Source organism: Drosophila subobscura, chromosome A, assembly GCF_008121235.1.
Source record: "Drosophila subobscura isolate 14011-0131.10 chromosome A, UCBerk_Dsub_1.0, whole genome shotgun sequence".
Taxonomy (NCBI): Eukaryota; Metazoa; Arthropoda; class Insecta; order Diptera; family Drosophilidae; genus Drosophila; species Drosophila subobscura.
Window position 1 is genome coordinate 13,602,335 of NC_048530.1, and position 17,802 is coordinate 13,620,136.

Genomic DNA, 17,802 nt, shown 5'->3' on the forward strand with positions numbered 1-17,802 from the left:
AATAACCTTTTTTTTTTTATATTAATTTGAATTCAACTTCGATGTTTTTTGAGCTCTTTGAGTCAGCTGTTTCAAACGGGCTGCACTTCAAACATCGATAGTAGCCACCCGATAGTACAATCGCTGCTGAGGCAACAAGTAGTTGGCTGATAAAATATATATATCGCCTCGACACATTAAGTACACGCAACGTGCCGCGTCGGACGTCGGGTATACAGATACTTAAAGTAATTAAAACGGTTTGCATATTAAAAAAGCTGATTTTGTACGGTTTTCTTCTGCCAGCTAAGCTCAGTTGTTGTGTGGCTATATTTGCTTATTTTTTTCCCTAATATATAAGTTGTGCTGTAAACGAATGGGGAGAGTGAGAAAAGAGAGAGAGAGAGAGAGAGAGAGAGAGCAGTCAGTCGGTGGTCTGTAAATGTTTTAAACAAACTCAAAGATCGTGCACACCTAATAATCCCCCCGCGACCATCCCATGCATACATATTTATGCGCATACATACATATGTACAAATGTACTAAGAAAGACATATCGTACGACGACTTGAAGAGGGCGGCATTCGTTTGTGTCTTTATCTTTGCCTCCTCCAAATGCACATACACCCACCCATCTGTTGATTTGCGACCTTGCAGCGAAATAATTACTATTTAAAATGTTGTGATAGTACCAATGCGATTTCCATTTGATAATAGTGGCTCTCTCTACCGCTGACTAGACATCTGCTTACCGATGTACATATGTATACCATACACCACATACCAACCATTTCGTGCCGTGCGTCTCAGTCTCTGCGAGATGTGGGTGAAATAGTGCTGAGCAAGTCGCTTAGAATGTAAGATGATTCATCTTGAGTGTGTGTGGTAGGGCACATCTCCCTCCCTACTGTCCCATTCTTACTATTGCGAAATAGAACATGAAACACATTCTTGCCTTGATAATGCGATTACTCATGCAAATTGTAGCTAAATATTTCCCATTACAGGTAGTTGGTTTGCCCTCGAATACCATCTGTATGGCGAGGTACACGTGTCCAGTGCACATTTCTATAAAACTTTCACTTTGGCATTGTGTTTGCATTCCCCTGTAAATGTCTGAGAGGCGTTTACGTGTCGCCAATACGCATGAGCCTCGAAAAAGGGGCCCCATACCTGAGTCATGGCTTGGGAGTATTTGCAAAGCTTTGCAGTTGGTCCTAATGAGGGGAATCACAAGTGAAACCCAAACCCAAACGCAAGCTTCAATGCCAGAAACTTTACAACAAGCTGGAAAATCACATGCGTCACATGCTTCCACAGCAAAGAGCAAAAGATTTGGAGTACGAGAAGAATGTTAATTATGATTAAATTATGACTAATCATGTGGTTCATTCTGTGAGTGACGCAAGCTCCTGAAATACAACAATATTTGGATGTGATATTATGAGGGCTGCTCTCTCCACATTGTTCGCTTAACAAACACAATTAATTGTTGACTTAATTGGTTATTCAGTAAATAAAACCACGTTACTACTCTGATAAACCGGGCAGTTCGTTCGCCAATCGGTGGCCCTTGGAATACACTGATAAAAGCTGCTGATTATTTATACATTGCACATAAACAAAACAAAATAAAATAAACAAAAACAAATGAAATTGAAATTGAAAGTGTTTTTGCGGAGTAAACAAAACTGAAAGTGAATTTAATTTAGCAGATTCATCGATCGATACAGGAGCGCACAAAATTAGAATTAGCATTTCTCACACATATATTTAAATCGCTTTAAGAAATTTAAATAATAGAATAATAATTATGCTGGTTTTGCCATCAGAGAAGTGTTATTAATATTATTTGACTTATTAGTAAATTACCAACACCTCTTAATCGCGACTTCAAATGCCCCTAATCAATGTTGAGTTGTTTACAATTAAATGATTTCGCTGCCTTTATCAAATAATTGCCGCCATTAACAGCCATTGCAATCAGACCATTTGAAGCCACAAGGCTCTTATGCTTTCAAGCTGTAAAGATACCGAATATGTGTAGATAGCTGTACATAAGTGTGTAGTACTTATATAGTAAATAGTAATGTATGCTACCCAGTTGCGTATGCTTCCCCATGACAACTGTACAAATAGGAACACAAAACTCTTACGAATTGCGTCTCTGCTTATTTGTTCTGTTAGTTAAATATTTTCCACATTGAAATAAACCCTAGCGTTCTTTGCATTCTACCTTTTCCAGTACTTGAATCTCACACACAGGAACATCTAGAAATCTCCCTCATAATGTATCCCTTTGTAAGTAGAAAATTCCCTTTTACCTATTAGAAATTAAACTTTGTTTTATTATCACCATAACTTTACTTTAAACACAATTTTTGGCACGTCAATTTAACAGTTTTTAAAACTTTATAAGCGCACATTGTAAATACAAGTTTTTACCTATGCATTTCGTAACGATTTTTGCTTTGGTTTTTAGGATCGTATAAAATATCTAATGAGCTGTTTGGAAGTTTTGGCTTAACATTCTAACAAACTAAATATAAAGTAATTTAAAAGAAAGTTCCTTTGTGCTGCCGATTAACATTTGTAGATGATTCGCATTCGCACAGGCATCGCAAAGGCCTCGAATGCATCCTTTCGCTTATGGGACATTTTAAGATCGCTTTAACGTTTCCGACTGTCCGCCTAGAGCATGCCTTGACTTGATTACTGTCGTTAAATATTATTATAATATTTATTTAGCTCAGCCTAAAGCACTGGCATTATTCCAAATTATTGATAACATCTCGCAAACAAAAAATAGATACATAGGTACAAAACCTGCAGAAACTAATTAGAAATTTGAAAATGTCTTTGGTGAGCGTTTGCTGCTGTGGTTAATTATGAATTGTGAATATTTTGGACTTTTATAGGGTTCCGGAATGCCTTATTCATCGCATCCTACTACTACCACTAATGAGCCACCAACAAATGCGCCACCCTTTGGAGCTGGTTGGGTGCCACCGATGCAGCAGAGTTCACCATACTCCTCCTCGCCATACCCACCACAGCCAAGCCACCACCACCAGCATCAGCACCATCCCCATGCACAGCCACCGCCCCAGCAGGGCTATCCGCCAAGTCAGCATGGTGGCTATCCACCCTATCCGTCGATGTCAGCACCCTATCCGTCAGCATCGACATCCTCTCCGTATCCACCCCAAAACCCCTATCCAATGACACAACCGCATTCGTCCCAATCCCATAACATTCATCACCTGCATGGGGGGGCTGCTGCTGCTGCTGCCCCGTATCCAGGCGCTCAACCAGCCACCAATGCCCCCTATCCCACTGGCAGTGGATTCACGCCAGCCATGACAGCCGGATATGATGCTGGGCATGGTCAATGGCAGGGTCAATGGCAGGGGCATGGGCATGGGCACGGGCATGAGCATGCGAATGGGCATGGGCATGGTCAGGTGCACGCGCATCGGTCACCCACAGCTCACAAAGAGGTTGGTCATCAATCTAGTCGGTACACCACCAACGCACCACCCAAAAACTGCATTGCCTTTCACTTTCATTCATAGGAGCATAAAGCTTAGAGTTTACTTGATGATTATCCTTTCTGTACGCTCTTGCAGGGAACCCCAACTTTATTCCCTGCACAAGGCTTTGATCCTGTCAAGGATGCCCACGACTTGCGCAAGGCCATGAAGGGCTTTGGCACGGACGAGAATGCGCTCATCAATATCATTTGCCGGCGCACGAACGAACAGCGCCAGGAGATCCAGCGCCAGTACAAGACCCATTTTGGAAAGGATCTGATCGAGGACATCAAGTCGGAGACGAGCGGAAACTTTGAGAAGCTTCTCGTGGGTCTGCTCCGGCCAATTGTCGACTATTACTGCGCAGAGCTAAACGATGCCATGGCTGGCATCGGCACGGACGAAGAGGTGCTCATCGAGATCCTCTGCACGCTATCCAACATGGAGATATACACCATCAAAAACCAGTACTTACGCTGTAAGCCAGAAGCATGCAATCTTCTCGTAGAGTATAAACACACACCTCCTCTGGCATTCCAGTGTACGGCGCACATCTGGAGTCCGAACTGAAGTCGGAGACATCGGGCAACTTCAAGCGTCTGCTCACGTCCCTCTGCACGTCGGCACGCGATGAGAGCGGTCGCATTGATCCCGATGCGGCCAAGGATGATGCCAGGGAGCTGCTAAAGGCCGGCGAGCTGCGCGTGGGCACCGACGAGAGCATGTTCAACATGATACTGTGCCAAAGGAACTACGGACAATTGAAAATGGTTAGCCCTTGCCGGGGGGCAATCCGATTCCCCGAATGGTCATTGAATAGGGTTTTGCTCTTTGTAGATATTCCAAGAGTACGAGGGCATGACCGGCCACTCGCTGGAGAAGGCCATCAAGAAGGAGTTCTCTGGCGACATTATGGAAGGTCTCATCGCCATCTTTCGCTGTGTGACCAACAAGGCCGACTACTTTGCCTCGCGTTTGCACAAGGCAATGGCTGGCATTGGCACCAACGATACCCAGCTGATTCGTGTCATCATAACGCGTTGCGAGGTAGACAGCAACTGGGTGCTTCATAGTTGAAAACTTGTCTAAAGGAGTTCTTTTTATTTCAGATCGATATGGCAGACATTAAAGTGGCATTCGAGCGTTTGTATGGCAAGTCTCTGAAGAGCTGGATCAAGGTATGCGACCATAAAGCCATTTAAGTGTTGAATGGAACCCAAAATGTGTTTTGTTTTTTTTGAGTTACAGGGCGACACTTCTGGCCATTACAAGCATGCCCTTTATGCCCTGGTTGGGGAGCAGCGCTCATCTTAGGTTTATTCCTACTATTAATTAATCAAATTGAAATCAAAAACAAAAGAATTAAATTTTATTCGAATATGTAATCGCTTTTCCCTATGTATTTTACAATAACTTGCATAAACACATTCATACGTAACGTACACACACGCCCAGGGAGATGGACAATGATGACGTTGATGCTGACGATGAAGACCAATGTTTCGTAGACTCTAAGTGCTCACAGATATTACCTGAATTGTCAATTTGTTGTAAACACTTTTGTAAGAAGACAAAGCAGAAGCCAAATATGTTAATGGTTCCCCAATCCACTCGCAACACCCCACACGATATACACACATGAATACATTCGAAAGCCACAACGATATCCCTTACGCACATTTATCTTTATTAAGTGGAATGCATTATTCAAATTGTACAATCAAAGGGCAAGAAACTACCCGGTGGAAATGCATAGATTAGGTTTACTTTATCGAACTGTGCCTCAAAAGTGTAACTCAATTGCCTATGCCTGAAGCATTTAAAAAACTTTCGAAAACATACACCGAAATATTCTAGATTAAAGAAGTGCATTTTCAATCGTTCAAATTGCATAAGTACACGCCTACACTTGTTGTATTTGAAAATGGTTTAGACCGAAAACAAAGGCTCTCAAATTAATAAACTATTATGGATGTTGTTCTTTCTCCATTAAGTTAGGCGACGAGCTATTTATTGGGTGGACAAAATGGAAGTCTCTTTCAGATCAGATCGTCAGTACCGTCGCTTGGCAGTAACTTTCTGACTTTCTGATTGACTTGCAAGCAAAATAACGAAGAATACAACAACGAAGCCGAATACTTTTTATTTCATGACGCGAACCTCGATGAACATGGAATCGTTGCGCAAATAATTGCGACTGGTGATGACCTTGTGGGGTATGTGAAAGTACTGATTGCTCTGGATGAAGTCGTCGCTCTTCTTGCGCACGAAAACTGTCTTCACATAGTCCTGGGCCTCCAACAGATTCGAGCACTGATCCCGGATGACGACCTCGGCCTGCAGGCGACAGGGCCACGCCAGCAAGGGATCGTACTCGCCGGATAGAACATTGAGACAGGCAATCAGATTACGACCCTTCCATGTGCCCTTGCCATTCAGATAGATATCCAGCTGTGAAGGGAAAGGCCCAATCAATCTCACACATGCAAATGTTAGACATTAAAATGAGACTCACTCTTAGGGCATAGCCGAATGCCTTATTGGAGAACATGGCGGAGTGCAGGATGGTGTCATACTGCTTGGCCTCGTCCAGCTTCTTGGAGTAGTCCTTGATGCGGAAGATCAGATGACCTGCAAGCAAGCAAACATTCGGTATACACATTTGTACCTGGAACCTGTATTGGCTGCAGCTACCTCTTATATTCTGTACGCTGGCGATGCGCTGCTGCATGGCCATTTGGTTCTCCAGATCGGACAGGTTCTGCATGGTCTGATGCAGGGATCGATCCAGATCCTGTACCACGCTCTGCAGCTTATCGCAACGCTCCTCCGTTTCGCAGACAATGTTCTTGACATTCTTCACCTCGTAGTCCAGGGTGGCCTGCTTGTTGGTGGCATAGTCGCTGGTGCCCAGCTTGGTTTTGACATCCTCATTGATTTGCTGCAGGAACTCCTCAATGCGAAAGAACTTATCCCTGAGGCAGAGGGAGATAGCTTAAGCTTGATGTTAAGAGACTTTTGCCAGCACTCACCGGTTCAGTCTTTCGTTTTCGAAGATCAGCTCTTCGAGCTTGAGGATGTTGTCGTTCAGCTGGTTCTGGTGGAAGGTCACGTCGATGGACAGCTGATTCACCAGCTTCTGCGCCTCGTCCAATTTGATCTCGACTTGGTCCTTCAAAGACTTGGAGAACACAGCACATAACAATCGATCGACAATGGTAGATCTGGGAGAGAGGGAGGGCAACCCACCTGAGTGATGTTGCAGCAGTATTGAAAGTCAATTTGATTCTGCTCCGCGGCATAGGCCCGCTGCGCGGCCTCCTCCTCCAGCTGGCGACGCAGCCCGCCCAGACTGTCGTCTGTGCCACGGGTCCAGTCCTCGACCACCTGGTTCTGCTTGCGTATGTTGCCCACATCGGTGATCAGGTGCAGACGCTGGCGTATCTCCTCATTGAGCACCGAGCGTATGGTGCTGATGTCCTGCTCGAGCACCTGCAGCCGATGGTCCGACTGCTGGTCCAGCCTATCCATGCTGACGCTCAGCCGCTGATTGTGCAGATTCTTGGACCGCGGGCACTCCTTCAAATGTGAGCGCATGCGAATGCGCGGTATGAACACCTGGCAGCTATTCGGGCACTCCTCCAGCACCTGACCGCAGTGTATCAGATGTTCCTGTCACCGAGGGATAGTCAGTGATGGATCGAGGATCAAAGGCAATGCTGAGTACTCACCGTGAATGTCTGTGCATCGAACCATTCATTGCAGAACAGGCACGAGGATTTCTCGTACTTGACAATTGTTGTGGATTTGGGTTGGTTCTGGTTCTGGCTCTGTGTCTGTGTCTGGTTGTCCGCTAGATGGTCTTCTTCCCTCGCCAATGCCTTGTGCAGCGACATAGTGCGAAATCCGAATATGTGAAAGAATAAATGAATGCGCTGTGTGACGAGAAACCGCCCTAAACTAAACTAAATTCCGTGTGGAAAATAAATGATTATGAATTTCTTTTGCCCCATGGTATGACTATGACACACACACACACACACAGACACACTCGGCTAGATACGGACACAGATACAAACACTACTGATAGCACACATCAGAGCATTTGATTTGGGACCACAATCGAATTATATATTGACCATTGCATTGACTAACCCAGCGAACTCTCCGCCTGCTCTCCATAAAACGCTGCTAGCCAACTCTCTCTTTAGTAACGTACTCCAGCGGCCGACATGTTGCCGCGAATGAACCATCTACACCCAAGTGTACCTCGGCAGGCCCTGTACCTTCATTGTCGCACCTGTAACGTCGTCGTGCCCTGCTTTGTATGTGTGTGCCAGTCTGCGAGAGATATCATTATCAATGAAAATGGCTTCACAATCAAGGGTTCGGTATTGCCTCAGCGAAATGCGAATGAGAACGACGCCATCAGCAGATAACATAACGGAACGCTGCCCGCTGGACGTGGGGCCATGCCGACCCCACAGGTGCCCCTACGCAGGGCTCGGACTTCTGGCGCTTCTGACTCAGCGACACTGAACACGGGGAGTGGACTGGAGTCTTCGTCAGCAGTGGAAATAGTTTGGCAAAACCCAATGCAAATAATTACAGATAATGGCTGCAAAAGGAAGTAAACAAATAAAAGTATGTACACCTCTGTAGATAAATGTATGAAAGGGTGAGAAACGAGGTGCTTAGTGCCCACAAATGAGAATTTAAGCAGCATAATTGAGAAGCAAATGCTGCCAAATGCACACACATAAATACATTGAAAACTCAGCATAATAAGAACCAAACTCTGTCGTGGCTGATCAGCTTCCTACTCCAGGAATCCTTAAATCCAACCCGATCAAATACATTTGCTCTGTGCAACCAAATTAAAATTACATGAGAACTTATACATTTGAGTAAGTTTACTCAAATATTCGCACCTTAATCATTCTACAACTGTAACTTACTAGAAGAGTAAAATCTACCAATTGAAAACAGTAATGGAAAAGCGAAAGTAAAATACAAATTTGGTAGAAAATAATATTAATTTGTGCTACTTTATGGTTGGATATGTACCTGTATATCCCTGCTATAGAAACGAATCAAAAATCGAAACAGATCAACTCAATCCAAGGGCTGTTCCATGTCCATGAATAACAGAACTGCAATGCCTGCCGAAACTGTAGCGCAATCTCCGCCTCTGCCTCCGCCTCCGCCTCTGCACTCCGATACGTGGTTACATTAGGAGCAGAGAGCAAATTAGTTTCCAGTACGCCCCCCGAACTGGATGCGGTGCCGCGGCAGCGGTACGCACAGATAGTAGCGGGAATTGTATCTACCATGAGCACAGAATTTGAAAAGTGCGCGAGATCAGGGTCGTGGTGGTGCCAGATAAAGACAGCATTTAGATTTTTCAACAAAACAATAGTGTTTTTTTTTTTCTTAGAAAAAAACGATGTAGATATGTACACATAAGGGGGCAAATAAATAAATAAACAGTACAAAAAAAAACTACGGCCTAGGATGGTAGATTACAGGTAGGTGGACTCGAACTTCTCGCGCATGTTCAGCTTCCGCTGCTTGCCGGGAAAGATGCTGAAGTGCTTGATGTTGAGGCCGCGCTGAAGCATGCGGATGGTGAAGTCCGGCACCAGGCAGGCCACGGAAACGAGCAGGACCCACAGCCAGACTGGCAGGGAGGCCAGCAGATTGTTGTACGCCCAATATATGTCGGTGTCGTAGTCCCTAGAAAAGAGTATAGAGGAAACCATATAGTTACATATATAGCCGCTGGCTTTGTGTGGCAGAAGATGCACTTACAGATTGATAACATTGTAGATAACCGTTGTGACCATAAAGCCCAGAATGGAGATAACCAGCGTAAAGATGTACCAATACGAGAGGTACATGGACTCCAGCCAGAGCTTGAGGTTCACGACAATCACCACGCCCCAAATGAGCAGCGTGCCAAAGCAGGAGAAGGCCGCCGTCTGGCCAACACTCAGGATCACGTTGTTGAAGGAGAACATGCAGAAGGCAAAGTAAAAGATGATCACCGCGTGGTACATGGCGAAGAGCACCCACATCAGGAAGTAGGGCCAATGCAGCTGCTTGTTGTCCGTGTTCTTCTTGTACAACTGCGGGGTGCTGCATGACAGGGGGTACACGATTAATGATGTCCCAGACTCTTGCTTCTTGTGCTTTGATTGTCTCACCTCATTAGCTTCTCTTCGGTGTAGGGCTTCTCGGTGATGGCAATGAACAGAATGGGCAGCGATGTGTAAATCACATTGTACAGTGTCAGGAAGAGGGAGTCGTAGACGGAGGACGAGGAGAAGAGCGTGTGGAATTGGAACAGAAACATAATGCCCATAAACACAATGTTCTTGTAGAAGAAGTACAGCACCAGCAGCGACAAGCGGACACTGTGATAGTGCCCATGGACGAGGAGGAGTCGCTTCAGCATGCAGAACTTGGCAAAGGCAAAGTCCGCACAGCGTGCCGCCTGCCTGCCCTCGCGCCCCATAATGCCGATGCCCACATGTGCCTCCTGTATCATGGACACATCGTTCGCGCCATCCCCAATGGAGGCCGTGTTGTAGTTCTCATTCGATGACTTGATCAGGGCCACCACCTCGCTCTTCTGCAGCGGGCTCAGGCGGCAGCAGAGCACGGCCGTGCACTTGACGGCCACATCCCGGAACTCCTTGGCCACCTCGGACAGGGCCACGGCCAGGCTCTTGCCATCGATGAGCAGAGCACACTCCTGGCCAATGCCGAAGATGATCTCTCGATCCAGCGCATTCAAGTGGAGCAGCATGTCCTCGCGGCTCTTGCACTCGATGATGAAGTACTTTTTGGCATCGGGCGGTATGTGGCCACAGGAGAGGGCTATGTTCAGGGCCGTCTCCACCTTGTCGCCGGTCAGAACCCAGATCTTGATGCCCGCTGCCTGCAGTGAGACCAGCGTGTCGGCCACATCGTCCTGCAGGGCATCCTCCACAGCCGTGGCGCCCAGCAGATCGAGATCTGTAAAGCACAAGAGGAGATTGCTTCTGCCCAATTCGGTATTGATTCAATGCCCACTCACTGCTCTCAATCTTCGCGTAGCACTCTTCGCTCAGCTGCTTTCGGTTCTCGAGTGAACTGTTGGCCTGCGCCAGCTCCTGCAGAAAATCTCTGTACTCCTCCTCCCCGATCATGCGCCGCGCTATGGCCAGCGTGCGCAGTCCCAGGCGGGCAAAATCGCTGATATGATGGTCCGTTTTGGTCACCAAGTGCGCCGAGCTGTTGGCACACAGCGGAAACACATAGCTCTCGGCTCCCTTGGTATAGATCCACTTCTTGCCCTCCGCGTCCCGCACTATGACACTCATCCGCTTGCGGTCCGAGGTGAATTCGAGCACGTGCAGGCGATGGAACTTCTCCTCCTTGGGCTTGCCCATGGTGAAGGGCCGCTTGTAGTCCAAATGCGGGGGCACAATGCGTACGCAGAGTATCTCATCATCGTCGCCGGTGTACACGAGCCCCAGATTGGCACAGGCCTCCACCAAGGCCTTCTCGTCGGGACTCGAGGCTTGGTAGTCGAGTGTGCTGCAACGAAAATGAAATGGAAATGGGAAATGTGAAATGTGAATGTGAACTGTGACTGGAGCACTTACAATATAAAGTCACGTATCTCGTTCTTCCTGCGCTGCGACTCGGCGCGCACCAGGATGGTCGGCTGACGCGTGAAGGTGGGCGCCGCATACGACTCGCGCGAGTGGGTGCTGGGGGAGCGGAAGATGGCACTGGTGGACGGTGTGCTGCTGCCGATGGGGTTCGAGAGATAGGCATTGGGCGCCCCGTAGGAATGGGCACGGCGATGGCCCAGTGCCGCACCGTTGTGGGCCTCGCCGAACTGCGGCAGGTCCCTCTCTGAGGTAGAGCGTTGGAATTGCAATGAAATTGGACGTATGTGTGGCGAATGGATGGGCGAGTGCAGTGCACCGGCGCCGTTGGTGGCGGAGGCGGAGTTGCCTCCATTCAGCTCAGTCTGATTGGTCTGTGTGTCGCCGGGTGTGGGGGCGATGTGCACCCGATTGGCGGGACGGGCAAAGTTCGGACTGCGCTTGACCACCTGCGGCCGCTTGCGTCGCTCCACGCTGTAGCTGTCGTCGCTGACCAGCAGGGGATTCACATCGGAGGAGGAGGTTATGGTGGCACCACCACCACCACCGCCACCACCGCCACCACCATTCACTCCATTCGGATGCGCCGAGACCGAGTTCTCAATGTTGTGGCTGACATTCAGTTCGCTCTGTTGACTAGAATTGTGGCTCTCCTCGGTAATGTCCGATATGGAGTACATTTCCGGTGGTCCCGACTTCTTGCCTGTGGCCACTGGCTCTTTCTTGGTGCTGCTGGCATCGGCCTCCTCCAGCGAGCCAGCAGCCACCTGGACGGTGTGGCAGATGGCCAAGGCTTGGAAGAATACACGCTGGTCCGCCTGGGGATGCAATTGAATTCAATTAAAATTCAATTCTAAATGTGTTGGAGAGCGAGTCTCTGCTTGGGACTTGCATTGAACTTGTTTATGTCCAGCAGGGCGTGGGTGTCCTCTTCCTCCAGGCGGGTCTTCTTGAAGTGAAACTTGCGACCCGCTATCGAGCACTGCTGGAAGTTCATCTCGTTCTTGGTCAGCGTGCCCGTCTTGTCCGAGAAGAGTATGTTGATCTGGCCCAGCTCCTCGTTGAGGTTCGAGGTGTTCACGACGCACTGCTGATCCGTTTCGTTCTCGTACAGCTCCATGTCCCACTCCATGAAGAAGCCACCAATGACGCGCTGTAGCTCGATGGTGACATACAGCGAGATGGGAATCAGGTAGTTGAATAGTATCAAAAAGGACAGATAGTCCTGCAGGAACTGCTTCACGCTGTAACTGTCTGTGGCGTCGCCCAGATAGGTTAGCTTCGGTATCACAAAGAGCTCATTGTAGCTGCAAGTAAACACAGGAATTTAGATGCATGGAAGAAGGAAATGGACATGGACATGGACACACACTCACCGCTTGAGGAAGTACAGCAGCGTGACTATGGCTATCAGGGTAACCAAGATGACAATCAGAAAGCGATTGATGTACGTCTCGCTGGAGGAGTTCTTGTTGCGCGTGAGGCGACTGTTGAGCTGCAGCTTGGTGATCATGCCCGTGTACACGGCACAGCCAATGACACACTCTGTGTTCTTGACGCGCGAGCCGCGCAGCAGAACGTTCTCAGCGGACAAGGGCAGCACACGACCCTCGCCGCCCTTCAGCTCGATCTTGCCATTGAAGCTGTACAGATCTGTGGTGGGGGTCTCGCACTCGATCATGCCCAGCTTGTGCATGTCCTTCAGGTCGACGGTGGGCAGCTCTCGCGGCACCATCAGTGTCTTTAGATTCGATTCACCATCCAGATTGGCGGTCGTTATGAAGCACTTGCCATGCGGATCTGTGGTGCGCAACAGAACCAAGTCGCAGGGCACATCACAGTCCTTTTCCACCACCACCAGGTCCCCAGGGGCCACATCTTGCGATTTAATGATAGCCTCGACACCATCCCTGATAATAGTCACTAAATAATGCGATGAGGGTTTAGCAAACTAAATGGAGCAGAGATCTTGCAGCAAGCACGCACCTGGTGAGGCATTCACAACGTTATCTGTTCTGAAGCGAAGAATATCTTCATAGCCCTGCTTGGCGGCAGTGACGGCAATCACGAACACCAGGGGCAGCAGTGAGGTCATTGGCGACACAGGACTATCTGCAAAACAAAATAAAGAATTGAGAACGGGAATGGGAAAATGCTTACATGAGTGGGCTGAATATTTACCAATTAAAAGCGATATTATTGTCATCACCAGGAAGTAGAAGTTGGCGATGCGTCGGAATTGTTCCAATAGGTTTTGCGGCAGAAACGTGATCAGTGTATATTTGGTTGATTTGATGCGATTCTGACTTGTTGGCTTCTTCTTTTTGCCCAAATCGGGGCCGCCAATTTGGATTTGAAGCCAATCATTTATTGTACTAACTCTGGAGCCCTGGAAGCAGAAACAGTGTTGAAACAGGCGATAAAAAAAAGCAATCTTAATTCGATAACAAGTCGCTTTGCAGGCGACATTATGGTGCTATGACACTAGACGTTGCTGCTAAGAGAGTTACAGCATGAGAGACACAATGGCAGATTTGTATAGCCAATAATTAATTGTACCAACTCTGAAGTCTACCCTGGGATGTAGCGCTGAAGAAACGATCGTTTAATCACAACTCAAATCGATAACAAGTCGACACAAATGCCATTTCCATGGAATTTGTATTATCACAGCGGTTCTATTTGTTCAAATGTGAATCAGCTTCATTATCTACGGCCCAGTATGTGCTAAGAGAATACTTTTTTCCAGAAGGGTAATACATGTGCGCGCTCCCTCCTCTGCCCCCATGCCCATTTGTGTAAAGCAATGCCTGGACTGACGAATCTTTTTTTGTTTATTTCACAACTATCAATATGAATATGTTTGGGTAAAGGTTAATGGGGTTAATAAATATATAGACACTCTGTTGGCTCTTCCTATGTGTCGCATAGCGCTATGTACAATATGTACTTAAGTTTGGGAAAGACACACAGACACACACCTTACGTCTGTGCCATTGGAATGTCTCCTTGAGATGATAGTGATGATGATGATGCGATTCCTGGGAGTCGCCCGGCCAGACACCTCCGGCCGGCGTCTGTGGGTAGGAGCCAATGCGATCGATGCGTCGAAATCCGCTCAATTGCTCATGGCCAAAGAAATTCATTGTCTAACTTGCGCACCTGGAGCAACGAGCATTTGGTAGCTGTTCGCGTGCAAGATCATTTCTCTCTCCCTCTCCCCCTCTCTCCGTGTAACGGGAATATTTGCGGGATCTCGTTTCTGCCGTTATTGGTGCTGTGTATCCCAACAAACAGCTGGTTGCTGGTTGGTTGCTATTGTTGAGTTTGGGTGGGGGGATACGGATACGGACACTCGTATTGTTATTGTTATTGTTATTGTTATTGTTATTGTTATTCCATTTGTATCGACTTTTTCTCAAAACACACATTTAAATGTATAACCTTAAAACGATGTTAAGTGGATAATTTTAACACTTCAATTGAAAGGTTCTATGATGCACGTCCACGTCCATTGTAGCACATGTCTCTCGCACTCGTGTATATATTTACATATGTACATTCTATGTACAATATCAGCTTTGGATCTGTATGTGCCAGAGTACCGTGGTGGATCTGTGCGTGGTACATATTTGCCTTTCGTGTTTACATGACTCCAAATTGATAGGCACACAAGATTTCACGTATTTCACGTAATGGAAATGCCGCAATTAAAGCGCTTTACAGATGTGCAGTATCCTTCTGTCTAAGACCACTCGTTGGACATTTCCACTCCCACTCAACACCAAAAAAAAAAACCAGAGACAACAAAAAATAACCAGAGGTAGGTGAGAGGTAAAATAAAACACATAGCGCGCACTCGCGAGATGCCCGCCGCGTGATTGTGTGTTGTGCGCCACTTAAAAGCCGTTCTCATACTGAGAATTAGATCTGCATTTCCATTCCCATTCCCATTTCCACTCCCATTCCCATTCACAGCAGCTTCAGGTCGTCTCAGCCACAGCCACAGCCTCAGCCTCAGCCCGAACTCAGCTAAAATTCTCAGCTTCGGGGGGCACACAGCCAGCCACAGCTGGCGGAACCAATAAAACGCTCGAAACTTATTGACGCCGCTACGTCAGTCGAAGTTTTGCGATCTACTCCGCATTGCTGTGTCTGTATTGGTAGTAGACACATTCACACACACACTAATTGCTCTCACATAGTTGATGGGGTGGGTTCAAAGTGCATCAGTGATGACGTTCCCAGTCGAATACAAAAATCACATGAAAATTTATTGCTTGAGCTTCCCATCGGTAGGTGCTTTTTTTCGGGTGCTTGGGTTCTATTGAACCCGGTAATTGCTTTGTTCTTGGAGGTACAAATGTACTAAGAATGTCGCCGAGGTTGTATGTCATATAATAGAAAAGTGTAGATAAATATTTACATATGTACAAGATATATACATATGTAGTTCGCTTAGACATTAATGTGTCGCCCGATTTGAAAGAGATATTTTAGTTTTATCTCTGATCTGGTAGAGCTCTCCTTGAACAGGCGCAACCAAATCGCTTCGTTGAGACTCGGCATTCGCCTTCTGGTTCAACTTTCTTTCTTTCTCAACTAATTAGATTTATGTTGCAATTGGATGTGAGTAATCCCCAGAAGCAACATTTTCGCAAATCAAAGAATAATAAATAATAATTTTGAAATAGAAAAGCTAAGCAAGCAAATGTTGAATTTTGTTGCATACCAAAGATGTCGTTCCTCCCGCACTGTAAAATAAAATTGTAAATCATCTTTCTTACAAAACGTTGTAGAAAATGTTTAGCTTTTTCCTTTTCTTTCTTTTTAAGGATAGAAACCGATTTTCAGTTGTACGACTGATAGCCGGGAGACGTGTAAAGGAGACGCTGAATGATCTCTTTAGCCACCGCGCTTTCGGGAGTTTAGATACGAATGAAGGCATCAATCAGTATTCATAAAAAAGGGCACGTGAGCCACCGAGCCCGGCCCGCGCTTCTCCACGTGGATTTGCAGTTATTCTGATGCGGGGCACGGCACTAAGCCTCGGCATCGCCCGACCACGACCACGAACTGCTTTCGGAATCTCGCGGTGAGTGTTAAAGAGTGTTCGAGTGGACATAAATATGCACATACACATGTAAGCTGTAGCTGTTTGGTTTGATGCAGATTCGTTCGGTCCATTATAATATATGTACATACACATACATATGTATGTATGTACCTGGCAGATGAGCTTCTCGTACACTCTAAGGAGATTCTAAGGAGAAATATGAGGAGAGTATGACCACACCATGAACTAAAAATATTGTTAAACAAAAGTAGGCTTTCGCTTTCCCTCGCCACAAATGCTGTAGAAACGGATATGCATATGGATATACATATGTACATACATTTGTACATATTACCATTCCATTGCAATTACAATGCAAGTAAGGTCCTATACATATTCAGGATCAAATCTGCTTCCAGTTTCTTGAAATCTGAATATCTATCCGTATCGACACTTGCGCACATCGCAAGTTTATAGCTTTTCGCCCCCGAAGTGTTTAGAGATTACTGGACAGATAAAACACACGCACACCACTCGCAGGTTGAGAAAAAATAAAAAAAATTGATGGCTGGTATGTTGGTATGATCTAATACTCCGGAAATAGGCACGGCCCTGGCGTTACTTTTGTTTTTGTTCTCTGCTCTCGTTATCGGTTACCCATTGGAATTGTTGTTGCAATCGAAACTCACCCTCTTGCGAAGAACTTTTTCGAACATCTTGTCCATCCTCGAGTTTTAATCCGTGACTTATCCACGAGTAGGCGGCGGTGCGAGTATTCGAGCTGCTGCCGTTCCTTTTGGGCTCATAGGTTTACACTTTTGGGGACAATGTGGCACGGCACCGACGCGAAACAATAGCATAACTACTACTGACCGATTTCTGTATCTCTGCCGACAAATACTTCGTTTAGCTCGAATTGGTCGTATTGCTTATCGGGGGGAATATATACCTTTGCTGCCAAACCAATCGGTTTCTCTCTCTCTCTCTCCTCTTTCTCTCTGTCGGTGTGGGTTGGTCGACTTGAGCGAAGGATTGGCCACCGCCGCCAAACCGAAGCTCACACACTCTGTGCCCAGAGATAAACCAATCTTATCTGCCGAATGGAGACTGTTCTTGGTGCCATCTAGGCGTTCGCTGCTGCGTTAACACTTGCACAAAATCGCACAAAATATGTGCTCGTTTGTATGTGGAAGAGTATTTGCCGGCTTCCCGGTTTCGAATCAGGCTCGAATGCCAATCATTGCGGCCAGAGAGACGTCATCAAAGTGCACGGACGTTATCTTTATAGGTTACAACTTGCTTATCTGCTTCACAAGTTCCATTTCCAGAAACTTTGGCTGTCAAAAGCACAGAAACGATTAATATCAATCCACACACACACACGCACAGACACACACACGCACACACACACACACCGAAAATAAAGGAACCTTCAAAGACTCAACATTGAATTCGATTGTAGGTTCTGTAAGCGATCACGAGAACCGATAGATAGTCCCAGCGAGAGAGGCGCAATTCCTCCTCCGTCAGACATCCGTGCAAGAGAACTTTGGAGGCACTACGAGTGCTACGA

At 46.7% G+C, this 17,802-nt stretch overlaps 3 protein-coding genes across 7 annotated transcripts; 1 reads left to right on the forward strand and 2 right to left on the reverse strand.

The window, feature by feature from the left end:
• Positions 1-133: 133 nt before the first annotated feature.
• Positions 134-5,233, forward strand: LOC117892987 (annexin B11). 3 transcript variants are annotated; one of them, XM_034799377.1, is made up of 8 exons: positions 134-227; positions 2,225-2,280; positions 2,898-3,479; positions 3,609-3,990; positions 4,053-4,282; positions 4,350-4,559; positions 4,622-4,690; positions 4,761-5,233. In XM_034799377.1, the coding sequence occupies exons 2-8, from the start codon at positions 2,269-2,271 to the stop codon at positions 4,824-4,826; spliced, it is 1,551 nt and encodes a 516-aa protein (XP_034655268.1). In that variant the 5' UTR covers positions 134-227; positions 2,225-2,268; the 3' UTR covers positions 4,827-5,233. The 3 variants fall into 3 exon arrangements, with proteins under 3 accessions (XP_034655268.1, XP_034655439.1, XP_034655356.1); XM_034799548.1 differs by lacking the exon at positions 2,898-3,479; XM_034799465.1 differs by lacking the exons at positions 134-227; positions 2,225-2,280 and adding an exon at positions 2,733-2,841.
• LOC117893160 (TNF receptor-associated factor 3) lies at positions 5,076-7,776 on the reverse strand. Of its 2 annotated transcripts, XM_034799673.1 has the most exons (7): positions 7,668-7,776; positions 7,244-7,393; positions 6,762-7,184; positions 6,545-6,693; positions 6,207-6,487; positions 6,028-6,143; positions 5,076-5,963 (listed from the first exon to the last, which is right to left on the reverse strand). In XM_034799673.1, the coding sequence occupies exons 1-7, from the start codon at positions 7,692-7,694 to the stop codon at positions 5,655-5,657; spliced, it is 1,455 nt and encodes a 484-aa protein (XP_034655564.1). In that variant the 5' UTR covers positions 7,695-7,776; the 3' UTR covers positions 5,076-5,654. The 2 variants fall into 2 exon arrangements, with proteins under 2 accessions (XP_034655564.1, XP_034655650.1); XM_034799759.1 differs by lacking the exon at positions 7,668-7,776 and having other exon boundaries at positions 7,244-7,526.
• Positions 7,777-8,906: 1,130 nt separating this feature from the next.
• On the reverse strand, positions 8,907-17,205 carry LOC117892813 (probable phospholipid-transporting ATPase IF). Of its 2 annotated transcripts, none has more exons than XM_034799255.1 (10): positions 16,919-17,205; positions 13,355-13,562; positions 13,160-13,285; positions 12,550-13,096; positions 12,066-12,480; positions 11,165-11,991; positions 10,594-11,096; positions 9,719-10,532; positions 9,324-9,650; positions 8,907-9,248 (listed from the first exon to the last, which is right to left on the reverse strand). In XM_034799255.1, exons 1-10 carry the CDS (start codon positions 16,952-16,954, stop codon positions 9,035-9,037), a joined length of 4,017 nt encoding a protein of 1,338 aa, XP_034655146.1. In that variant the 5' UTR covers positions 16,955-17,205; the 3' UTR covers positions 8,907-9,034. The 2 variants fall into 2 exon arrangements, with proteins under 2 accessions (XP_034655146.1, XP_034655084.1); XM_034799193.1 differs by lacking the exon at positions 16,919-17,205 and adding an exon at positions 14,155-14,346.
• Positions 17,206-17,802: the final 597 nt, after the last annotated feature.